We start from the raw sequence: 26,500 nt of genomic DNA, 5'->3' as shown, positions 1-26,500 counted from the left end.
TAAGCGCACCGACGCGTTTCCGGGGCAAGGAATCGCCTTTCAACAACGTGTCAATAATTTCGCGATTACGTAACCAGATGGTCAAATCGATCGGTGCGACAGGATCAGGTTAAAGCAGTTCTTAGGTAAATCTCAAAATTCAACACTATTCTCAAATTTCGAGCGAAACTAACTTGGAGTGCAGGAAAGCCTAACGTAAGCTCTGGACTCGATTTATCACGTAGTTAGCGAGGAATTGTTAATAGAAATCGGTGCATTTTAACACGATGACATATAGCGGATTGGAAAACAGAGGGTTTTAATTTTATGCTTCTTCCTGAAACAGGAAAACTATATTCAAGAACTGTGCCATAATTGGCACGAAATTATGTCGAAATAAATTTATGACGAAGTAAATTTATTAATATCTGTAAAACTGTTTGCACAGTTTTTTTCCGAATGCTAATGAAGAGATAGGTTCACTTGCAAATTTTCTAGCAAGCTACGCGAAGCAGTCGACATGGCGATATCGCACGATAGATATGTTTAGACATATTAATAGCGAGCGATGATACATTCGAACACACTAATTTATTTAATGCTAATCTTGTGAAAAAAATAAATCGATATACAAAAAAGAAAATGCATAATTGTTTGAAATTTATACCAAATTCGAGTCGTATTAATTCCAACTTTGAGTTACTTATTCTTGTTAAGTAATTTCCTCGAGTTTGACGAATTTCCTTTGATAATTATGAACTCTAGAAATAAAATGTCGCAGTTTTATTCAATTTTCCAATGACATATTGTACATATTTGAAATAAATTTTTACTACCATACTTTTAACAAAGATATTATTATGCAATTTACAAAGTACAATTTATTTAACGTTATAACATCTGTTAAACGAACTTATATGCCCTTCCTTACATTTTGCTTTTAATAATACTTTCCGCTTTATAACTTACATTAAACAAAACGTTACGAATAGCGACGTTGTCAGGTCCGCTACTTTAATTAATTACGTTAGTCAGTTTAATATTCCAGTTTTTTTTATCGCAATTACTTATATGAACGTTTTAAAAATTAATATAAACGATGGTAAAAATTAATATTTTTACATCCATAGTATCATAACATTTTTATATTCATTATTTATTAACGAACTTCAATTTGACTGAGATAGTTGGTCAAGAACTAGTCAAGAACGTGTGTCGACGCACCGCTCCTACTCGTCACGGCTCAAAACTAATTTTGCAACGCGCAATTTGCGTTAAACCAGCGACTGGGATACGAACGTCGAGTTAAAAAATTGGTTCGCAAATGGACGAAGAAGGCGAATCGTTTTCGCGGCGATAGCAAATATCGATGACTGAAAAAAAGTCGGCTAAATAGAAACTCGTCTAAAGACTTTAACGTTATAACGCGGAATACGCTGAACCGGTTATTTACGCGGTTTTAATTAAGTCACACGGAAAGCCTCTTGCGAGCATAATATTATTCCGCAGCTGATACTATCGGTTATTTGAAAGGTGGGTAAAACGTAAGAAGACAGTGCGGTCGATCTGAATCGTTCGGAGTGATCGACGAATCATTGTAATTAAACGTAAACAGAGCTGTAGCCGTATGCGCTTGTTTTAGAAGAAGAGAGAAAGAGAGGGGAAAAGATAGAGAGAGAGAGAGAGAGAGAGAAACGTTGAAGAACTGTCAGTAATTGCTAGACCAAAGAGCAAAGATAAAATAGTGTTTCTTTACGAAGTAAGAGATCACGGGAGGTTCACAGGTGATTCCGTGCATAGGGAAATTCAGAAATTCCGGTAAAATTCTTAATGTAATTACGTAGGATCAAAATGAAAAGGGAGAAAGATACGTTCGATACGTCTCCGTAATTCCGTCAAAGCGGAGAAAACTTGTAACCTCTTTCGAGTGTTCTCTACGTAACCTTACAACTGCTTCTCGTTTCGCTTGTTAAAATTGCGAACCGACCAGCGATCTCTTTTTGACTCGATATTTCCAACCGACGTCGAAGACCAATCTAAAAAATGAATTCGGTACTTTTCATTTGAAAATGGACAAAGACTCGTTTACCTGGAATCCCGTTAGGAATTCAACGTGGCTACGTGCTCGTAAAAATTAATGGATCTCCTAGAGACAAAAAATTCGCGTAATATCCCAAAGTTCTGTAGACCTTTCTCTAATCGGAAGAAAAAACGCCAGTTCGCGCGGGAGAATATAAACGCTTCCGGTCATTCTAAATTTATCTACGATCGCTTTCGGAAACAAAATAATCAATTTCCTTTCGACGCTACCTACACATCTTGGCGCGCGCTTTACGATCAAATGAAGAGGCCTTTCACATTTCCAGAGACAGTTACCAAGACTGTTTTCGTTCCGTGTCGCTCGATCCGTCTCGGAATAATCTGCCTCAGTGACGACCTGTAACGTCCGGTCTTTATTTCCGGCTCGTTTGTTCCACCATCTTTCTCGTTATCTCATCATTGCCGCAATGTTACGTTACACGTGCGCGAGTGCTCGTTCCCGTTCACCGCCTACACCCACATCCATTGTGTCGCGCGTGTTCAAATAATTCGCGACGACCGAGACGCTCCGTTTATCGAACCGACTTCAGTCATTAACACCGCTGCCTTGGAAACACCGCTCGTTCCCTTTGAATATTTATATACATACTATCAACACGTACCATGGCTCTATTTGTCATTCCTTATCGCCATTTCTGTCCTCCAGCGATGTCGTGTTTTGCTTGCCAGCGAATTCTCGATCAACCCAAACGACCGTCGAAACACGCCGCCAAGACGAAGAATCGAACGTGCCGGTGGATGGTTCGTCGTTGATTTCGGGTTTCCGCACCCGGTTCGATAAGCGAGACTTTAGAATGTTGGCCTTATTAGCGCGGTTAATTCGGCGAAATGAGAGAGTGGGCGAAAGGACAGGGCAAAACCGTTTGAATCGCGCATCGGTTAAGCCGAGAATGATTGCCTCTAATTCCTAGCCAGCAGAGTAACAAGAAACTTCCTAATGCTTTCAACATGTTCGCCGCTGGTCGGTATCAGAGCTGACTCGCGGTAGTCGGTTTTTGTAGGGCGCGCACCGTGGGAGTCGGTTGCCTGCTGCCTCGAATCTCCATCGCGTAAACGAAACGGTCGCGCCGGTTCCCTCCTCTTCGATTAGAGGTCCGACCAAATTCAAAAGCCATCCGTGCACGGGATACGACGCTGCAAGCTTCATTAGCGGCGAATTCGATACGTCGCTCGGTACCAGACCGCTGCGTCTCTGATAGACGCGCGTTTTACCGGCGAATCAGTGACGATAATATTTGCCGGAAGTTATCCGGCGAAATTAACAACTCGGACTCCGGGCATCGCGCTCGACGTTGCATCAGCTATACTCTGAGTTGCTACACTTTTGCACTATACGACTCCGAGTGGATTACTCTTCGCTAACGCAACCTGTTCATTCGCTGGATCGCGTTTAACCGCGACACCGAGAGGCGCAACGAAATTCGCCGTGTAGCGAGCGACGTCCTAAGTTAAAGCGTCGTCTAGAGACATTGGCGCTATGAATTCCGCGGCGGTTGTTTCAGTTTTACTACGATAGTCATCGAATCACGGGCAAGATGCAGCGAGACGAATTTAAGAGAGTAACATGTCGCTTTATTCCGAGAACAACGATAATACGATGGCTAGAGGCATCCGACAGCTGTGACCACGACAACGACGTTACATATCTTCCTTTAAATTCGCGTAATCTGGTCGGTGGAATAATTTCGCTAGACAACGCACCACGCGCGATCGCGTGGCAACTTTGCCAGAGTTTCGTAGTTTTCTACGAGTACCAGCTTCTGCGGCCGATATTTACATAAAATATCAATGATAGAATCAACTTGATCAAAGCGATGGATGCAAATATGGAGAAAGGCAATTTCACGAGATAATCGCACAGTCGGCCACCCTTTCCTTTCCCTCCTGGTTGCCGAGTTATTCGTATTTAGAGATCCCCACCATTGCCACGCCAAATAAAAGAGATGTTCCCTGGTTTCACGCATACCGTTGCCTGTAAATGTGCGTGCGCTTGGAACCTTAATAAACGTGCTTTCGTCATGGCCTTGTATAGAAACACGAGCTGAAATTAAATGCGAGAGAGTGCAATTTCTCGACGCATTCCCCGTGGATCTATCGCGCGTTGCGTGAATTCCCTTTTATCGAAGATCCGCATCTAGAGAGCGCACCTCTCGATGCTCGAGCGTCGCGAGTATCCTTCGCGGAGATGCGACTCGACGCGATGGGATGGAAATGCGCGCCAAACGAGTATATACATAGCTGTAAAGCGTAGAGGGACAAAAGAAAGTCAGGAGGTAAGGGAGGAGAAAAGCAGGGAAATGGGACGCATAGCGAAAGCAAGGGTTGGCAGCGGAGAGCGGAGGTCGAAAGGAGAACGGCGAGCTCCGACGCGACAAACTTCGAACAAGTCGAGCAGTCTGAAATCGAATGGAGTTTCGGAGACTTAGCAGAGTGAAAAATTGCAGGAGCAACTTTCACGATGCTCTGAGACCCATTAAGCGGCTCAACAAGTACGGTTCCAGTAACCGTTTTGTCCATGGACTTTGAATCGAGCCAGAGAGCGAGAAAGTGAGACTACGTGCGCGCTGTATTGGAAAAAGAAAGCAATGCAAAACGGCGAAGAGGTGGTATGGTCGAAGGGAAAATTGTTTGTCGGAATGGCGGAACGGGAGCTCCCCAAGGGGAAGAGTCCAGGCAAAAAACACCAACTAGGAAATACGCTGGTAAAGGAGCCAAATGCGACGATACCGCCCGTGCCTTTTAACCGAATGTTGGCGCGCCGTGTCACTTCCAACATCTTTTTTTCAGCCGGTTCTTACTCGGAACACGCCGGTTTAACGGAATGCGGAACAGTCGATTCTGCTTTTCGTTCAAATCAGCGTATCGACGAGTCGGATTAATTAGCTTTCCCAGGTTACAAGCGAGATACCGTTTCCCGCTTTCTGATTTTTCCCGATTTCCTCAGAAAGCGGCGATGTCAAGAATGATCTCGTCTTGACTTCCTGCTTCGGATGAACGATCAAATATTTCCAAACATCGTGTCGGGAATATCTGTGGGAAGTCAAATATCAAAGCTACTCGACATCGCGCGATTATTCTTCTCGATGAATATCAGATTTTCCTTCGTTTCTTCGATGTTTGATCAACGGGAGCTGCGGCGCGTTTCGACGATCCGTGTCTCACGGCGACAATAACTCTATTGTTTTTAATCCTTATGCGGAACTCATTAAGAGAGGCGATCTTTGCGATTCACTTTCATAGAAATAGATTGCATTGTTAGCGGTATTTCCCTTTTGCCATCTTCAACCGGTGCCTCCTCGCTCCACGATCTTTTTCAATTTCATTGAAATCTCCGGCTGCAAGTTGAATTTTTTACAGAAGCAAGAATCAACGGTACCTGCTAATTTGTAACTTGTCCATAGTCGAACTCGGTAACGAGTTCGGACGCAAACGGAATTTATTTAAATGGAGCTGGTCTTGGGAAAATGGCAACGAAGCGGAGGAGCGAATGAAAGAGCGTACGGAAAAAGCTGGAAACGGGAAAGCAAGAGCGATCGCGAGGTGGCGAATAAACTGCAGAATTCTAAAAGAAGACAGGAACACTCTAATTACTCTTTATGTATTCGAATGCCGTAGTATTCGTAATTAAGCAGAGATTTTCGGACAAGTCTGATTCTGCGAGAGGCAAACTGACTATGAAAATAGTAGGGACGAAAGGGGGATAGACCAACTGCGTTAGAGTACGAAAGTTATGGAAAGAAAGTCACTTACTCGTGAAACGTGAAAGCGAACACGAGCGAACAAAGCGAGTGGTGTTCGTCATTTTTTCGATGCCCTAGTCCGTTCTGCTCTAGTAGTCTAATTCGGTTTAGCTTTCCCCTCTTTCCGACCAGCATCATTCTTTCTCGCGAGATTTTCTTCGGAGAAAAGCTTCGGCAGGTCTACTTTGCGAAGACGTGCTGGAAAACTTTAGCTTTATTTCGTTTGTCGTATAAAAAACCCTGCAAGTTCTATCAATTTCTCGTCGAATTCTCTCCTTGCAGAGTGGCTCTTTCAAACAGCCGCTTTCGTACACGTATCACGACCTACACACACGTCCGTCTAATTATTTGTTTACTCATTTCTGACAGCATTCGTACTTTTCGATGTAACGCGAGTAATAGATAGAAGAAACGTATACGGTTCCAGCCCTATGTACTTCCTGTTCCGGTATTTTCGTCGCTTCGCCGAGAGCTCGATCGTGCGTCGCCGAGCTTTTCCGTGTTTTACGCTCTAATTGGTTCATTTTCAAATTTTTTCTCGCTTCCGCTCTCGTACGAGCGTGTATAACCGCAGAGCCGAGAAATTTCGTAATAAACGCAAATCCTTGTTAAAGGGCGCGCGCGTAGACCAAGGTGCCGTAAATTTTCGACAGCTTTAAAGGCAAACATGAAGGCTAAAAGCAGACGTAACCAAGTAAGCACAAAGTGCATACCGCGCTTTTCAGTCATCAACACTTTCGTGTTTCGTGCTGCGCCGCGTGCTACGAACGCCGTAGAAACGGCGTATTTTGACCCGTTGCAAGTCCAACTTCTCTTCGTAACGACACCGTACAGGGGACCATTCTTGCTTCATGGAAAGAGTAGGAAAGGTTAGGCTACTTAGAAATACTCTCCGCCAAGGACACTCGTCGTTCTTGAAGCTTGGCGGATCTTCTAAGTGGAAGTCGCATCGATTAAACGCGGACCCCTCGTTCGTTTCGGATCTACCAAATTAAGAGGCGAGTCGAAATCTGAAAGCGTCGTCCGATCTTTCCGTTTCGGAAACGGAGGAGAAATCGAGTGTGTCGAAGATCGAGCGATTATTTCTCTTCGTATCGATCGTCTCGATCGCTCACAAGCAGCGTAATCTTTGCTGCTAGTATTTTGCGAAGCGGCTTGCGAATCGACTACGGGCTACGTTTTACCACGCACGGATCAAAAATCGAGACGAAACTCCGTGGAAACTCCGTGGAAACGTGGCAACAGCCACTCGAACGTTAATTACGGGCCGCGCCGGTACCGTTCGATCGAACCCCGTTCTCGTACCTTTGGGTTTGGTCGCGTTCCGCGTTCAGCTCAAACGGAAATGATGGTCGAACAACGGCCTACTGTTTTCCCATTTATTCGGCGAACGATTGTCGTTGGCCTATGTAAATTGAAAGCGTCCGACGAACCGCGACATTTTGCAATAACGCCTTCGCGACACGATAATCGATTTATCCCTTTAAAAATGACGAACAATGCAAAATTCGGGCGAACATCGTGCAATTTTTCGATCGTGCCACGATCGTTAACCGACAACGATGTTTCCATCGAAAACGCGCTATCTGATTTGGCTTAGCTGGGAAGAATGGTAGTTAGAGGACTTCTTGCGAGCCGATTCTCGTCGGAGCTTAAAGAGATCGGAGCCAGTGAACGTTCTGCGGATGGCGCCTCGTTGATCCCGGAAATCCACGAAAAAGTCTCCACAGAGCCATAACTTTTATCCTCCAACTGCACTTTCCTACTTTTCAGATCTGGACCCGAGATAAGGAAAGCCGCGTCTTATGTTCGTTAACCTACGTTAAAGAGGACACCCGACGTTTCTTCTTCTCTCGTTGAAACGGTTTTGCGCGATTCCGCGTTTTGTCTCGTCCGCTTTCAGAATCTTTCCTCTTCCGTTTGTTTCAAACCAGATCGAACTTGGTAAATTTTCTCTCCTCGCTTATCGTCCGTGCGTTTCTCAATCGAGCATCGTGCGAAACGCGTTCACAGAAAAACATTCTCCAGGAGATCTTTTCGTTCGCACCTACTTCTAACAAACGCGATATCTATGTGTGTCAGCGTTGCGAGCTCATTACGACCGCTGTGTAACTCGCGAAATACGTACCATCGTCGAACGACCGAGTGTAAATGTCTCTATCGTACCGTGGACTCACAGACGTACGCTGGGCTCGTCGCTTCAAGCATTGAACTCACTCTATGTAAGTGCGATAAGGACCGAGTATCCTTTGAATATTCCGTTATCGTTTATACGCATCCCTTGTCAGCAGTTTCACTGTCGGAGAAGTATAGCGTGGAGGGACGCGCGTACGCGCGGATGTACTACTAATTATACAGCTTTGTTTGTTACCACTGACCGGCCACTGACCAACGTTGAATAATTCGAGGTATTTCGAACGGCGCGATACTTTGCACAGAACGTAGAGGCCGGCCGGGCCGTTTAACGAGTCCGTAATCCCTAACAAAAGGGGCTTAGCGAGCGGCAAGAGCTTAAGTATCGCGGCCGTTGCTTTAACGCGATTCCTCCGCAGAATCGATGCGATAACACTGACCGAACCAGCAATGCGGGTTAAATAAATCGATTCGATTTCAATACGCGTAACTAAACTTTAGCGAAATTCCGACTCGAGCCGTGATAAACTTTTGCTTTGGAATTCTCTCCGATCGTCGATAGATCAAACCTTTCGCGTTATTGCCATTTTTATTCAATTAGCAGATTTCAAACTTCTCGGTATGCGCGATGTTTTGTGTTGGTGAAACAACTAATTTCGAATTTCAGGCGCAGCACCGATGGTTCTATACATATTTGATTCTGTCTCTTGTTTAACGTTACATAGAACATGAGGTTGCAATTAATAATAAATGTTTATGTATATATATACACACATATAAATGTGTTTGCAAGATGTTCAAACATCGAGGCAAAACGTCACGTTGTAGATGACTGATGTACGTAGCAGTTTGGTTGTATAACGATTGTCCAGTTTGACAAATATTCTCTTATCGATTTTCCTTTACTTCGCTTTCGTTGTTACCTAGATAGAAAATAATTCGTTATTCAGTTTGAAAGATTATAAAGAACAACGTATCGTTATTCGACAAGTCGTTAAAACCGAAACATCGATAGTGTTTAACGACGACTATTGTCCTCGTAACGGACTCTAACCAAATTCACTAGATACGGCGTATTCTTATCGCTGTAACAGCTATTATCGTTAAATATTTGAAATCATATCACCTAGTAAAATAATTCGACCAAGGCTCGTTGGTCGAATAGCTGGCAGAGTATTTGCACGAGCGTACAGAACGACTTGATGCCGTCAGCTTAGCCCCACGGTATACAAGGAAGTACACTTAGAGCCGAAGACCAGGCTAAAGTACCGTACAAATCTTACCGCAGGGGTCGAGTTTCCGGTTCCGCGGAAGCACATCTACCACAATGGCCGAACGATGTCGCCCAAGAGCTCTACCACGACCCCTCGGGCCTCATGAAGTTATTGAATTAAGATTTTTCCGCGAATCTCTCACCATTTTTCCGATCACCGATAATCGATCATTAATCTCCGTTTCCTCTCTCTCGGCTATACTCGTGTCGTTTAACCGTTCGCTAACCACGCCACCGAAGGTACCACCGGCGTTATCAACTTAACTACGATAATCATTTCTGCTGATCCGAAGGGAAACGTTCCGGTAGCTCGCGATCTTCCTCGAGTTTATTTTAGCAAACGACGCTGACGGTGGTTCGGTCGAATCGCACGCTCGTGGCGACGTCTCAAACTTGCTCGAAGAAAATTATTAAATGTTTACGGTAGACGGTAGATACGCGTAGGAGGGTGGATGATATTTCAGGAATCGTAGAGTCGGAAGATCAACAGACGCGGCGAAGCAAGTTGGCGAGCTTTATTTCAGTGGAAAATAAGCGAAATAAGCGAAACGTTCCGGGAACCGCAGCAGCAGGAAGCGAATGCAGCGTTGCTCGCGATTCCACAGGGTTAGGTTTAGGCTGATAGAGAATTCAGCTGGCAAAAAGTTTTACAGCATAGACAAGAGAAAGCGGTGAAACGCCACTCCAGCTTTCCTACGCGACAGTTTGCTTATTTAAGCTCGGCTCAGGCAAAGCTCTCAAACTCGCTAGAACGCGGGTAAAGAAGGATGGAACATGGAACGACAGGCTCGACGAATGTTGCAGTTTGCCAATCGTAAGATCGAACTTCCAACTTCGCTACTTCACGTTCTAGCTACCGCAATCTTTGGCCTGTGTGTACGTCAGTCTCTATTCATCGTGTAAATTGACCCTTCTTCGAATCGTATTCGTCATATATCCAAGCTGTTGCGCGTGCAGTATCAATTCGCTATCGATTCTATCGTCGCTCAATGTCCTCGCAAACGCATCGTGTCTTCTTCGAACACGCAAACCAATATCTCGTTCGCAGTACGAAATGAAATTTCAAAGTTGTTAAAACACGTTTTGGGAGGAGTTTCGTTGTTACCGAGGTTACGATCATCCTCGCGGGATAAATTTCACGCCATCGATGCGGCGAAATTAAAAACTGCGAAAGAGGCGACACATCGTCGGTGCGTTGCCCTTATGAAATCCTCTCTGCTCGTCCGTTCTCTCGCTTCCAGTTGAGCGTCACAGCTACCCCGAAGCAACAAAAGTTGTACAAAACAAATACCACAAGCTCGCGGCAATGAAAGCGTTAACGGCGCATGCGAAACTTTTCGACCCTTTAGTTTTGACCGATCCTCGGATCGCGAAAGGTCGGGTTCGTCGACGTTTAGTATCTGCCTCTGTGTGTATTCGCCGCAAATTTTCTCTTCCTTCTGTCGTAGCTTCTCCTTCTCCGTCCACCGAAAATGGATTCTCGTAATTCCGTAAAGCTTCTTTCTCCATCCATTATCGTGGCCCAACCAAGTCGGCGGAAAGATAAACGGAGCGCGGTTAATATATCCGAGAATGTGAAAATTACAGTTCCTTAGTTTACTCAATCATGAGCGAGAGAAAAGTCTATTGTCTTTGCTTAACGACAACGAATCCCTTTACGTCCGTTAGGAAAGCTTCTCGTGTACCGCGTATCATTTTGAAGAAAAATGTCGTCGAGACCGAGGGGCTGACTACGATTCGAACGTATCATCTACTTCTCGCCCGCTTACGTGATTACTAAAACGAGAGAGAGAGAGAGAGAGAAAAAAAAAACAGAAAATACTCATCGTCACGAAGTGACGCCATCGTAATTCTGAAATTCCGTATATTCACGTAGCGAAGACAATAATTATCGATCGTGCAATTTATTTAACGTACCATTAGGTAATGAAATAATATTAGTAGAGACAGACATCGAGTATTCGATTTACGTAATTCCCGTGTAAAAGGGAATAGCTGAAAGCGTAATTTACCTCGTAGATGACGGATTATCCGCGAACGAGATGCGATCGCGACGTCGAACTCGTAGATTCGCGGTTCTGCGAGTTTTTATATGATGTCATCGCCATTTTCTGCGATGGGGTCGACACTAAAACCGAGCACACGTATAAAAGTTAGCGAACATTACCGGTGCATCGCACGCGCCACGTTATATTCGGTAGGAAAAAATCGAGGGCTATTTGTAGTAGCCGCGCTGCGTCAACCGTCTCACCTTAATGCTCGTAACGTGCTCCACTAAAGCGGACGAGCGTAGTGTAAAATACGGATGAGACGCGTATATTCGAGCTTCATACCACCTACACCTGTTCATGGATATAACTAGCAGCCGTTCTCTGCTACTTCGTTGCTGTCGTTGTCGTTGGCAGGCGAAACGGTTCTACGAACCGTCGCGCAAAGCGACACGATCGCGCTTCAAAAATCAAAAGCAGCCAACAGATTCATCAAATTTCCCTTCGAATACTCTCAAATCAAGCTGTTTTCGGATTCGTCTGTCTATTAACTCTCATTTTCCCCGAGTCTTGCCGAGCATCTGTAAATTTGATTTTCAAAAGTCTTCGCAGTTTCGTTCGTTCGCTGGTTCTCTGGGAAATGTACCGCGTGCAAAACCAGTCGCTCGAACGTTCGTCGTCCGCGGACAAAGCGAAACGTACGAAAGAAACACGCGTTGTCGCATCACGCTGCGTCGGATCTTACAGAGTCATTTGCATATTCAACGACGAAGCGAAGGTGCGCTAAACGACCAGTTTCAATTATACTCGCGAACAATGGTATACGCGCGCTATCAGAGATACGCCAGATCATCGACGATCGATCTGCTGACTATCGGTTCGAAATATCCTTTATTTCGGAAAACGAAAATGTTTACCGATGTATCTCGTTAACGGCGACGATACCGAGGAGACAGTGTAATCAGCGATCGCGTATCGTGTTTGATCTTCGAAGCTGATATCGAAAGGGTTTAACGCGTAGTTGCGTCGCCTTGTAATTTTCTATTAACGAGCCCGACCAGGCAATAATCAGGGAGACGGATCGATAAATGTGATCGAATAAAGGTAGATAGATGCGTTGGAGTGTGCTAAAAGGCGAAGAAACGGTCGTAATTCTGGTAACTGGTTGCGCCGCGTTACGTTTGGTCGTCCGCAAAATTTACAGCACTTACCGTCGCGATTAATTAGTTAATCGTTAGATCGTGAAACATTGGTTCGTCGAAACAAGACGCATCGATGCGTCATCGAGGATATTCGACAGGAACGATGATTATCGTTGGGATGGAAAGGCAAAACCATGCGATATCGATTCCTGTGAACGGATTCCCGCTGTTTGTCGAACAAGCAATCCGGAGAAAGAACACAATGGGGAGCGTATTCCTGTTTGACAAGACGGAAATACGTTGCGTAAATACGTTCGTCATCGAACAGCCAGCACGGAGAAACGGTCATCGAGAATCGTCAGCGAGTAAAATACTCGTAAAGATCCTCGTGTACCGCAGAAATGAAAGAGAGATACCAGTTGCTAGGAAACCGGCACATTCGTTGTGTCCCCTCGGAACGAAAGATTAATGAACGTATTAATAGTTGGCAACTTGGCAACGATTTTTCTGCTTCTGCTGCCGCAAAAGCTTAGTTGTTTTACGGTACAACGTTACCGCCACGAGACACGACGCGACGTTTTCGTCCCGATGATCCGCAGCAAGAAATCGAGTCCAAGCGAACCACTTAAGAGATGACCGTGGAAAGAAACGTAGCTCGCGTTCGCGGTGAAAAGATGAGATGTATGAAGCAGTAGGTGCGAACGAAGCGAAGAAAAACGTTTCAACGACTATGGAAGCGCGTAACGAATAACTGGAAAATTGCAATTTCATCGCGAAGATAGTTACGACGTTAATAATAAACTCGGTTCCTCTTTTCCTCGACAATGCGATCTTGTTGCGCGCTATTTCAATTTACAAGAACAAATACCGACACGAATTACATTTCGGTTACGTTTCTGCTCGACGTCATTGGCCGCATTTCGATTCACCGAAAAATCCATAAGACAAAATTTATCGGAGACGTTGGTTGTGTCACGTCGGTTGGTTCGCGGTAGTCGCGACAACCGGAAAAAAGCCGGAAGCGCCATTGTCCGACGATGCAGCGAGTTTCCCGCGAAATATGATTTTTGCTCAACCAACTGTACGCAACGTGCGTCCGAACAATGCGGATTCACGGATCCACGACGGGTCCGAGGATTCTTCGCTTCGTCAGCGTGCAAATCCGTTTGCAGATTGCCGCCGGTGAATGGTGTCGTTCGAGCGTTCGTGCGTGCAGACTACGGATTCGGCTAACCGCGTAATTAGCGACCGCCGATCCGAGACTTCACCGAGAAAATTTCCAACGATACACGCGACACGTCGCTAAATCGATCGATTCGTTTCGCGAACGTAGGAAGAAATGAAAATTACAGAAAGAAATTTTAATGGAAAAACGCGGATCAGGTGCCTTGTCGTGGCGATATAAGCATCTTCGATTTGGAACGTTGATCGACGATCGTGACGCTCTAGTCTCGAATAAATCGGCTGACAATGATCTCGATCGGTGTTACGCCGTGGGTAACGGATAGAGAGAGAGAGTTTTCAGGAGAAGAGTCAGTAAAGCGTGGAGTATAGGCACACGAAAATGCGTATTCGGTGTCGTGTACCTGCGACCGATGAATCCGGTGGCTAAGTGGAACGCTATTATCGGTTCGTACGTGTGCGTTGTCACATTATTATATTCTAGCCGCGCTTGCTGCGAAATAACCAACGATTCACGGTTTATTAACATGGTGAACGAGCACAGGTTGCCGTTTGCGTGGACAATGTTCGACCCGTTAATAATTTCATTGCGGACATCGAATCGTTTCAACGGGTTAACCGACCGCGTTACGACAACGGCGAGACCCGTGCGCACCTCGCTTTGTAGAGCCATGCTTCTCGCGAAAACAGACCGCGCAAAAATAAAAACCGTGGCTCAAACGAAACAAACGCTGTTTAGAATAGAGTTTCCATCAACAAGTTTCGGTAGACCAGCCAATCGACCATTTTGTTTTGCGAAACTATTCCAACTAATCTTTAAAATGACAGTGAGCAATTAGATAGATAGTCAACGTGCAGATAATTCTAAAAACTCGTGCGGTACGAAGGTTACCATACGCTGCTCGACTACGCACCACGTCTAGAAGTACCGATTAAACCATTATTTTCCAGCGTAAAAGGTCAAAGGTGACACAATTAGCCGAACATGATTAAACGATTGCGGTTACGGGACGAACCAAACGAACGAGGAAGATTGACACGCGCGATAATCATCCTCCGTGCGTCGATAAGAATCCTCTCGTGCAACTTGGTACATCACGTGTCGTGGGAAGTACGCGGCAGCGGCGACAAAGAACGATGATCTTGACCTTCGTTAAACGTTGAATCAGAAAACCAACCCATCGAAAAAAATCATGGAGATTTTCCTACGTAGGAGGTGATCCGCGTGCGCCTTTGCCGTGCCGGGGAAAACAGCTACGACGGGGTGGGAGATGAATTATAAAGAGACGTTCTACGGTGAGAGGTATTACAGTTACATTTTGCTCGCATGCAGCTACGAGACCGAGGGGCACGTACGACCTTCCATCGTGTCACGCGTATCTCGTGCGGTTATACTTATCAAACCGAAATTGTGTGTAGCGATCCAGCCAATCACACGGTGCATACCTCGATCAATTCCTCACTTACGATTTAAGGTATAACGACAAGCGTGATCGATAATACGGGAAGTTACGAGGCTTACGGAAAGAAGTAAAATTGGAAACGATCGTTGGATAATTGGCGCAACGACAATCGCTGTCCGTTGTCGTTGTTCAGGACCGACGAAGAGCAGCGCGATAAAAGATTCTCGCGCAACTGTTCTCGTTCGATTCCCGTGGTGCACGTTTTCGCGGGAACGATAAACAATGAAATATTACTAAATCGCGGTTACTGTCGCCCAATAGCTTTCGCGAAACAACTACATGTTAGAATAATCTTTGTATCTTACACAGTGTTGGGAAAGTACATTTTAATAACAATCGTTTTCACGCATATTTTTTCTGCTTTATTTCTTCAGCTATTAATTCCATTGGTACGCGTTGGAAATTCAGCCGCGTTAATTAGAGCTAAATTAATTAACGCAGCTCGGTTTGTTATATCTGTATTAATTTCGTCTCGCTAATTAATGCAAATATTTATTTCCATCCAATTTTTTAATATACTTAATTTTCCCGCGCGATTATGTAAACGGTATCAAACGTATACGGGACTATTGCCCCGTGTTTTTCCGCGCGAAAGTCGACGCAAGTTTGAAACACGCGATCGAGTTGATTTCAGCGGTGCGTCCCTGACTCGGATCTGCAAAAAGCGGAGTCTCGTCGAGACACGAATACCTGAGCGCACGCGAAACGCCTACCAGCGATCAGCCACCGTGAGCAAATCGATCTCTCGACGCGAACATTCACGAGTCATTAACGAATCTTTCGCCGCAGCACTCTGCTCTACTACCATCCATTCGCTAGTTGGTCAGCTCGCTCGATTCCGTTTCGCTTTTCCCTTGGAGAATCGTCGCGTAACGCGGTAGGGCTTCCGATCCCGATCGATTCGATTAAATCGTTCGTCGGTTATCGATCGTTCCTTTTACTACAACTACGCGTACAATAACCCCTGTTTCGTTCTTCGTAGAATGTCGTACAACGTGTCAGTCTCGGCGTCCTGTCCGGTACCATATCTCGGACCAAGCCTCGCGCAGACCTGTCCAGGATCTCAGTTTCTGACATTCATGACCCTTCTGGACACGTTCGTCCGCGCCAAAGATGAAATTTCTCACCTCTGCGAACGAGTCAGACCTATCGATCCAGCCGAATACTACTACGATTTTATCGTCATCGGCGGTGAGTATACTCGATAATTCGACGATCTACTGCACGTCGTTCTACAGTATGCTCGATAATTTCAGTCGAGCCGGCACTAAAATTTTCATACATTCCACTCAAAATATTGTAACGAAAGCAAGTAGCTTTCACTGAATGATTTACATCGCGATTGTGCTTGTACTCGATTATTTACTAACGGTCACTTTCTCATCGTTCAGATGCAAATAGCCTAATATCGTAACAGATTAACGAAGGGGAAACTTTTATTCTAGCAAACACGAATTAATCGGCCGTGTCCAAACGCGTTTAATTAAACTCGTTACTCGATATTCTCCATAGAAGAAATGAAATTTTCATAAAGCGTTCACCGACTATCACAGGGCCGTGGAAATTCGTCGTGCCACCAGTGCATCCAGCGTTTCGCTCGACGTTCAACGTTCTAAAACGATATTCGTTGCAACGAAATTCGCGACAATCCCTTTATCCTTTCCTATGCACGCGATTGATTATTCGCTTTGCGAATCGTAGGACAACTCGAGCAAACGTATACTATTTAATCGCAACTCGTCCCATTTGAATCTGCCCAATGTGTCCTGATTGAGATTACGATTGGAAAGTTATCCGTTCGCCTGGCCTGTCTGCACAAACGTAGTCAGTACGTGTTGTTTCTGCGTTATGTGTAATCTCGAATAAAGAATGCTTATCATTAATTCGTATATTTGTACACGTGTACGTTATTTCAACAATCATTCGCTAATCTTTATTAGTTTGTTTTTACGTCTTTAATTAACGTTCGAGACAATTCGGCCGATGTACGAACATATATCAAACTAAATAAATAGTCAGCAATATGTATCGCTGCGACCAGAAGAAATTCGATCCAAGTTAAATGAATTTTAACGTTTTTTGTTTCTGACAGACAAAAAGAGAACGGTTAACGAAGAAAGCTTTTCCCATCGAATGCAAATGCCTTTGAATCCTGTTACGCGAGATGTATTATATTTGTTTCAAATTGATTCGTATCGGAACCGTTTCTTATGGGATCAATCGAAATTAGGTCAATAGTCTATTTACGGACGATTCAATTTAATTCGAAAGAAACGTAACGATATGGTTTTAGGTATATTTATAAGCGAACGAAACAATTTTCCCGACAAGGCAAAGTTGGGTATTATGGGTTTAAAGAATATCTTACGTCGTACGTTGTAAAACCGGTCGGAGTAAACAGAAGCTTGGTAGAAAATAACAAAGTTTGATTAATCTTTTTTACAGCGAGGTATTATACCGTTGAAAGGAAGATACAACCAAAGGTATATATATATCTGTATAAAATCCAGGAAATGTAAAAATCAAAGTAGGAAAGTATCGCGAAGAGTAATAAAAGTGAGCGAAGCGGTAGGAAGAAATAAACGGTATTTTAACGTTTTCTAAACAGCTGTAATTAGTAAACTTTGGCGACAAGTTAACTCATTACGAGGGAAACAAATGACTGTGTAACTTGTCTTGGTACGTTTAACAGGCTAAGGAAGATAGAGGAGCAGCTTGAGCTTTGCGGTGAGAGGAAAAAAGAAGCTGTAATTGGATATTTCACGAGGCGGTTGGCAAAACGCTCGCGTAAATCCGTGGCGCTAGTTCGCGGTTACCATTGCATCGTTCTGTTGGTTTGACGCTCTGAAATAATTCTCTTTGATTCTTCTTCGCCGATTACATTTCTTGGCACAATCGTTTAAACACGCGCAATGTGGATCGCGAGACGAATCGAAATTTAAGTCTTCTCTTTTCTCCACTCGCAGTCGATCTGACGGAATCGGTTAAAGAAGGAAAATCTCTCCTTCCTACTCGGAAAATCGAACCTTGACACGTATTTACGATTATTGGATATCGTCGAGCATAATTACCGTCATTATCTTATCCGATAGCATGGTCTTTTTTTAACGCTAACTGCTCATCTACGTAGCCACGTGATCAAGCAAAACGATGTTAAAGTGTAAACAACGATTGATTACTTATTTGTATTGTTTGTTTCCTAATTGTTCAATTCTACTCACGGCTCGTGTGGAACGGCTGGACGAGGGGAAGAGGGTTGTAAAATTCTTGTCCCAATGCATAATTCGCGAAAACGAAAAACTGATGTTGCGATAGTTTATCGATAGCATCGAAAGTTGGCTTCGCTCGTAATAGCAAAACGAGCGTGAAAACCGACATAATTATATTTAAAGCAAATGCGTTTAGAGGCTGCATTAAACGAATACATCGTTCTTCCTATGCATATTTCAGAACGCGCAGGACTGGAGAAACGATCGAACTACATCGCGTCGGTACACCGGATCGAGAAACATTTTCAATCTCGGCAAACGGGCATACGCGTGGAGGTCAAACAAAATTATCGCGAATTCGAGCGCTGCAGCGGTGCTGGTTCGATCGTAATTCGTCGATTATCGCGAACGAAGCAGCGCCGAAAATTCGATTCGATGGCTCGAGATCGTCGATCGTTTAGATGCGACATTAATACGAACTGTTATTCGTTCGATGAACTAGCGCGATTAGCGTGTTAATAATTTGATTTCGTACGCTATCTCTTGAACGCATCACGCCGTCTCTCGCGTCCATCGTTCGTGCTCGGCGATACACGCGGTTTGACTTTACCGCGATCTGTGCCATTGGCAATGACGAACCAACCGATCCAGTTCGTTTGCGGCTGCAATTATGCGTATTTATAATTTGGAAGATGGACCGTCTCGAGGAAGACAGGTGATCGAGAGCTCGAAGACGAGGTTCGACCAAAGGTTTTACCGACTCGCGCTGTCATTGCAACGAGCTACGTAAATCGCGATATTTCCGTTAGATAAATCGGATATGTAGAAGATCGATCGCTTCCGAAGATGTAGCGATTAAAGCTAGAAAGATGTTGCGGCAACGCTCGATCGCCGATGACGAAATGGACGAATCACGAACACTCGTCTGGGGATATACACGCGGGTCGCGGCAACGATGATAAAATATGCATTTCGCTAGGTCGCGTACCGCAAAATATTTTATAGTCGGCCGAGCCCGCATTTGCATAATCTCGCCGAATATTCAGCGTATCGCGCGATGAAAACGTTATTTTCTCGGTGACACTTTTCCTCGATTATACGCAATTTTTCACGTTCCTTTTTGCCTCTGGCCATCGATGCGCGGCTACGTGCAGATTAGTGTGAAATTCCTGTTCGTCGTACAGCTTCGTTCAAAAGCCGATCGAACTTGCTTCTCGATGGTCGCTGCACGCAAATATCCGTGGAATAACGTCTTTGAACGTTGCGCGACTTTTTATTCAACGACGTGGCTTTACATAAGGTAGATAGAAACGTCTTGACCGAACGGATAAAGCGTCTGCACGGTGGCGGGATATCACAGAACGATAAGCCATACCGTCGCATCGGGAAGAAATGAGCAGGGGCTATAAAGATACAAATCGACGAGCGGAATAAGCAGCCCGGCTCTCTTTATACGCGGATAGACTCCAAGTTACCGTTGAAACGTAAATAACGCTGCATCGTGGCCAACGTTAGGTCATGTAGGAAGATTCGCGTATTGTGGTAGCGAGTCGGCGGAAAGGAACTGGGAGTATGCTGTACGTGTATGGGAATACGTTTGTACGCGGACATAACTTAGATCGGTACGGTTCATCCGATGCCGTGAAGACATAACGCTGCCAGAAAATCATGGGAAATCGTGGAAACCGAAGAATAACCGAGTGCGGGGCGCTGCTTTCGATCGAGCTACTCCTTTCGGCGGCTCGGCTCGTAATAGATCGCCGTGCCGGTTATGCAACCGAGTCGGCCGTTTTTGCCCAAGCAGAACCGTTTTCACCTGCTGATCTCGTGCCGTTATAGCACTGGAGTTTGCGGAAAATGACACAGAGCTTCGGCTCTGAACGCGAGAAAAACAACCTCGTCTCGTAAGAACAGGAAACTTCTTTTTCCCAACATTTACTTCTTTCCCGAACGATGACGAAGCCGCGAGATCGATAGCCGGTTTAGTCGCCAGTTTGTAAAATCAGCCGACCCAGTCGCGCAAAGTTTCTGTCTCTTCGTCTGCCGGCTGTTCCTTCGCGTTTCGTTTCCATTGTACAGCTTCTCACCGTCGAAGAATCTTCTAGACACACGCGCGTCTACCTTTTCTCGATTAAGCGGGGCAAGAACATTAACGAACAAGTATCGAAACGGCTTATTTTCTGCGCTATTGAGCGCGAACGATCGAATCAATCGAAGAATGTTCTCGAAGAAGCATCGAATACTGCAGCTATAACCGGCTATCTCTTCTGCGATTTCATCGATGGAATCAACGATGCGCTGATTAAACAGGGAACTAATTATCGCGGTTAACCTGGCTCATCGGATTGCGCGTGGCGGTTGCGTTCCTTCGGTATTCGTTAGTCGTAATACCTCTGGGCGCATGCAACATCGTGATTACACCGGCATTTCACGAAAAAGAAAATTATATGGAAATTGTTTCGACGTAAATTACTAATTGAACGAAATTGGTTAATCATTCCCGTCAATATCTTCTTTCGCGTGTTAATTCCAAACTAAGAATTGACAATTTACATAAACGAAAGGAACAATCGACTCAAAACGTCAAGCGATTACGCGTTTCAGAGGATCTTCAAAGCGTACGCTATCCATTGTACGAACTTCTGTTTCGATAATTAAATCTACACGAAACGACACGACGTGAAAAATCGAACCTGTGAAAAGCCTGGGGCGGGTACTATCGTTAATTAATATTAAACTCCATGAACATGTTGTTAGTCTGTTAATTACTTCGAACAGCAACGATGAGCTTGATATAATTCCGCAACAACCAAAGCTTGACGTATTAATCTTCCGAAGCGTGGGCTCATAATTACGTCTCATAAATATCTCGCTCGCAACACGGGACTAGCGAAGCTGCGATACACATGTTTCGATGTAGCCAAAGATAAAACTAGAATATTTACGTGTTATTTGCCGTAAATAGCTATATATTTACGCTAGTTCTCTCGCTTCTCCATTTTCGTCAAGGTATGTACGTCATTTGCTTTCTAATAATATATCGCATAGTGCGAACGGTCGCTTTAATTTCTTTCACCTTTTGCATTTACCTATTCAGTTGCGACGATATTTTTCGAGAATTAAGATAACGAATGCGATACAAATGGTCGAGTTCCCTCGAGCATTATCGCTTCTGTAAAAAAATATTCATATCGAATATTATTTTACACACTTTCTTTGCATATGAATAACGATGTTCTCGCGCACCACCCGTATATGTACCGATATTGCTATTTCAGAGGATATCTCGGATAATCTGGACGTAATAGTTATATTAATGATTTGTGATCACAGAGAAATACGAATACGCTTTCTGGTTGAGGCGAACGTGCCTTCTTTTCGCTGAGAACCGATACGCGAAAGCTACCTATTATAAAAATAAGCACTACGCGCAGTTCGTGCAAACTAGCCGTTCCCTTTTTAAGATGAAAGTACTGATCCAGGTTTTTTGTCTGTACTTCTAGCTCGCTCTTTTACTTTGCCGTTACATCGACGTGCACGCGCTTACGTATGTAGAATCACGCGTCACGTGTAAGCAACGCATTGAAACACGTTTCGCTTACCGAACCACCGTACGTGAAGCATAAACGTACACGCACGGTATAATTACTTTTACCTGTTGGCGTACCATGGTCAAGGCCTTATCGAACCACTTTCCCTGCGACTGGTGTACCGGGACGGATACTCGGTGTTCCTTAGACTCGATCGGGAATCACGTTTTCACCCGTGCGAAGCGAGTTTCGTTCGAGACGACGATCTCGGTAACTGTCTAATAAATGATTTCACAGGTTTTTTTCGCCTTTGATCCGTAGGGGGAACAGCCGGTTCCGTTGTGGCATCTAGGCTCAGTGATATACCGGAATGGAAAGTTTTGCTGCTCGAGGCTGGGCCAGACGAACCACCTGGTACCGATATCCCCAGCATGGTCGCTATGTTTCTAGGTAGTTTGCTGTCACGTTTTGCACCGTTTATACGAGAATCAATCGGATGAAGGAGTTGGAGAAAATTAGTTTGGTCTTGTTCGAACAGGCACCGTGATCGATTGGCAGTATCGAACCGTGAACGAAGCGAACGCCTGTCTTTCGATGGGAGGATCTTGTAGCTGGCCACGAGGCAAGAACCTCGGCGGCACGTCAGTTCACAACGGTATGATGTATTCGCGAGGTCACGCCATGGACTACGACAACTGGGCAGCGATGGGCAACGAGGGATGGTCTTGGCAGGAGGTAAGTCTAAAAAAGAAAAAACGACCCATCGAAAAGGTCGCTGTTAAATAAAATTTCAGTTAAACAGATGGCGTGTGCACGCACGGACGCCGATTTACTTCTAGAAATAGTTGCGAAAATTGTATCGCGTGTAGTTAACAAGAGCTATTTACCAATAATCCGTCAGTCTGATTCACGCTAATAACCCGCAGGAAACTTAGCACGACACACTTTTCTTTCACTCTACGATAGGTTTTGCCGTATTTCATGTGCTCGGAGAATAACACGGAGATCAATCGAGTTGGACGGAAATACCATGCAACCGACGGATTGCTCAACATCGAGAGGTTTCCTTGGAGGCCCGACATTTCTCAAGACATCCTCGCAGCCGCGGCCGAGAGAGGATACCCGATCACGGAGGACATTAACGGTGATCAGATCATCGGGTTCACGATCGCTCAAACGATGAGCAAGAACGGAGTTCGACAGAGCAGCTCGACCGCTTTCCTCCAACCAATTCGTTCCAGACGAAACCTTCAGATCGTCCTGAATGCCACTGCTACGAAGATCATTATCGAAAACAAGAAGGCAGTCGGTGTTCAATATTACAAAGTTAGTGTATAACACACACATATATCCCTTCCATGCATGTCATTAATTATGAGACGATAACGCGTATCGAGTTATCAGGTGAAAGATGTTCATTTGTTTCCTTTTCGATAATACATATCGCTGATGATTATGAAAATGGTGTAAGTAATATATTAGTATTCATTTACATTTTTACGTTCGAACTAATTAAAAAGATATTTGTTCATTACGTAACACAATATTTGTATTGTATTATAATCTTTCAATTTCTTCACTTTTATATCATTTTACAATTTTATAAGAAGCTTATTCAAAAATATGATTCACGGTATTGAAAATAATGAATATTTGCTTCGATAACAAAATTGTCCGTTTTGGACATTTTAAGGACTTTAAAATATCCACGATGAATCGCTAGCATATCGGGTAGTAGATCCATTATGGCTTTATATTTTTCTTTTGTCACTGGCCTTTCACTTGCGTATAATTCAGATAACTGCGGATCGCAATATAATTTTGGCTTTCCCCTTTTCGATGAAAGGTTTAAAACATGAAATTCTGCTTCGTGCAAACATGTTTAATTATCTTTATCTCACAAGTTTTCAAAATCACGCACTTACACCACTGTCAAGATCAACGCGAGACTCTTACGCGGTTCTTTTGTCTTCGACAAAATTTCTTCCATAATATAGAAAACATAAATCGATACAGCACAAAACAGACGAAAATCTCGATTCGTTTGGTTCCTTGACTTACGTCACTTATGGACCCACGTTGGTTTCCATAATTCTTTTTTCACTTTTATAACTTCAAACGCGTAATCGTTGTTCTCGACTGAATGGCAGCGACTCATTAAATACAGATTACCTTTATGTACGTATTTTCAGAATGGGGAACTTCGCATGGCAAGAGCCTCGCGTGAGATAATCGTCTCTGGCGGGGCTGTCAACTCCCCTCAACTCTTATTGCTCTCTGGAATTGGACCAAAGGAACATTTGAACGCCGTGAACGTGAGCGTCGTTAAAGATCTTCCAGGTAAACGGCCGTACATCGTTCTTGTAATTTACGAACGTCTGTTACGTTGTCGATACTTTTCGAGCAAAATACGATGTTTTTAGGAGTCGGTGAGAATCTACACAATCACGTGTCGTACACACTGTCTTGGACCATAAATCAACCAAACGAATTCGACCTGAATTGGGCGGCAGCCTTGGAATACGTCTCTTTCCAAAAAGGGCCCATGGCATCGACAGGTTTATCGCAATTAACGGGTATTCTACCTTCGAGCTACACCACCTCCGATCATCCTGATCTTCAGTTCTTTTTCGGTGGGTATCAAGCATCGTGTGCCACCACAGGGGAGGTAGGAGCCCTCATGGACGATGGACGTCGTAGCATAAGCATATCACCGACGAATACTCAACCCCGCAGCAAAGGTATTTTTATCGCGTCTTGCAATTCCCTGTGTTTTACGCTGGATTGTAAATCTACGTACGTTGTACAAGACTGTGCACTCCGCATAAACGAATCTGTTTCTCTTTCAGGAACTCTTCGGTTGGCTACCAACGATCCTCTCGCGAAACCCATAATCCATGGAAATTATTTCAGCGATCCATTGGACGTGGATATCCTCCTGGAGGGAATTCAGATAGCCTTGTCGTTCGGCAACACTACCGCTATGGCGAAATATAATATGACGCTCAGTAACCAACCTCTATCTGCTTGCTCGCAGTACCCGTTCCTAAGCAACGATTACTGGAGATGTGCCATGCTCCAGGACACAGGACCGGAGAATCATCAGGCAGGCTCCTGTAAAATGGGTCCAGCCTCAGACCCGATGGCCGTTGTAGATCCGCTATTGAGAGTACATGGTATCAAAGGGTTGCGAGTCGCCGACACGTCCATCATGCCTCAAGTATTTATATTTTTGTTTCTTCTCTTTTGTTTCTCTCGTGACGAATATTGCGTGGAGTCTGAACAATGTGTTTCGATTCGAAAGGTAACGTCTAGCAACACGGGCGCTCCGGCGATCATGATCGGCGAAAGGGCAGCGGCGTTCATCAAGATGGACTGGGGTGTTAAACCGGCACAATGGTACGGGCATCGTCCATCTTCCGTATGGAAGTACTCAGCACCTCGGAAAGTCTAGCGCATAGTCACTAGCAATTTGCCATGTTTCCTAGTTCCCGTTCCACGATCGACAACTCGTTGGATCTGTTGCTTTGGGGGATCAAATACATCGACTGGGACCAGCCTATCTGGTAGTCAAGATCCTCGATCGATCTAGTCCATGATTTAGCGGGTTTCTTTCTGCAAAAGGAATTACAGTACAACGCTGTGCCGTGTCGTCGAGGTGCCGGCGCAACGTCACCAAAGAGACGACGCTAAAGGACGCGGAGTGCCGGCCTTTCTCCTCGAGTCGCTGCGATCCAGTCGATCGAAGCTGTGGAACGGAGAATCGACGAACACTGGCACTAGCTAATTCAACTATCGCGGATCTTGTTATTACTTTTACATTCTCCGTTCTTTCCTACGACTACTTGTTCCTGTACTTGTTCTTTCCATTTTCGCGTTACGATGTTAAGCACCTATCCGAATTCGTTTAACGTGAATTCTCACTTCTTCCACGCGTTCTATTCGTAGATAAGCATCAGTTTCGGATTTTCGAGATTTTATCGAATCGACGTTCAGGGAAAATGTATTTATCCAAATAACCTGCGTTATCTGGATCGATACGATGGTAAATCGAAAAACAGCCTTACTATCATCTTTTGCGATTAAGTATTATACGTACGTACGTACGTACGTACGTGAGTACATACGTCGAGTACAATTATAATACCTTTCACGCGTATGCTTTCCTATTAACCATACTAAACTGAAATGGCCTTAAAGCAAAAGATTCCTCGCGTTTACGAGTGTTGCCAGTCGCACATTCGTTTATTTCATTGTACCAACGTCGAAATAGAAACATACCAAAGAGATGTAAATCGCTGTTACCGAATTCATATCAAGTTAATTGTACAAACGATTAGTTGGCTCAATAATAATTTTGATTTGTTTTCTTTCTGCACTCTTTGCTTTTTTATTTACGATAGTATCCTTTAATTTATCCTTTAATTTCCCTAACCTAGTATTTGCTAAATTTATTTGCCATCTAACGTGCGATCTTCGAATCCATCTTCGAATTTCCTTTAACGTATAATAATACTGATTGAGGTTGTAGTCGAAGAACAGTCGGAATAATTTTCCAAGCTGTTCGGTCCATTTAGAATTAGGCTATTACTATCCATCGCACATACGATTATACAGATACATATACCGCGTTCGTTTGTTTATGCTTATTATTTATGGCTAAATATCGATTTTCTCTCTGTTAACCGTAGTTTTCGTTGCTCAAACTATCCCATTATTATTGATACTAAGAAAAATATCATCAATGTTAACTGTTACCGG

General features: G+C 44.3%; 2 protein-coding genes across 9 annotated transcripts in view; one reads left to right on the top strand and one right to left on the bottom strand.

The window, feature by feature from the left end:
* LOC139992325 (kin of IRRE-like protein 1) overlaps positions 1-26,500 on the bottom strand; it is a 254,151-nt gene that overhangs the window by 171,672 nt on the left and 55,979 nt on the right. Inside the window, exon 1 of one of the 3 annotated variants that reach the window (XM_072013066.1) lies at positions 21,865-22,002. The exons of 1 other annotated variant lie outside the window; for it this stretch is intronic. The gene's annotated coding sequence lies outside the window, so the exon portion shown is untranslated. Of the gene's footprint in view, positions 1-7,947; positions 10,208-21,864; positions 22,003-26,500 lie in introns of those variants that run through there. One more of the 3 variants, XM_072013065.1, reaches the window with a different exon arrangement.
* On the top strand, positions 101-26,117 carry LOC139992334 (glucose dehydrogenase [FAD, quinone]). 6 transcript variants are annotated; one of them, XM_072013091.1, is made up of 10 exons: positions 101-125; positions 15,983-16,191; positions 22,061-22,189; positions 22,278-22,474; positions 22,706-23,065; positions 23,932-24,079; positions 24,163-24,480; positions 24,589-24,959; positions 25,044-25,138; positions 25,228-26,117. In XM_072013091.1, the coding sequence occupies exons 2-10, from the start codon at positions 15,984-15,986 to the stop codon at positions 25,307-25,309; spliced, it is 1,908 nt and encodes a 635-aa protein (XP_071869192.1). In that variant the 5' UTR covers positions 101-125; position 15,983; the 3' UTR covers positions 25,310-26,117. The 6 variants fall into 6 exon arrangements, with proteins under 6 accessions (XP_071869192.1, XP_071869189.1, XP_071869191.1 ...); XM_072013088.1 differs by lacking the exon at positions 101-125 and adding an exon at positions 14,460-14,753; XM_072013090.1 differs by lacking the exon at positions 101-125 and adding an exon at positions 14,461-14,833.

Source organism: Bombus fervidus, chromosome 11 (assembly GCF_041682495.2).
Source record: "Bombus fervidus isolate BK054 chromosome 11, iyBomFerv1, whole genome shotgun sequence".
Taxonomy (NCBI): Eukaryota; Metazoa; Arthropoda; class Insecta; order Hymenoptera; family Apidae; genus Bombus; species Bombus fervidus.
This window is presented reverse-complemented; position numbering and strand designations above follow the sequence as displayed.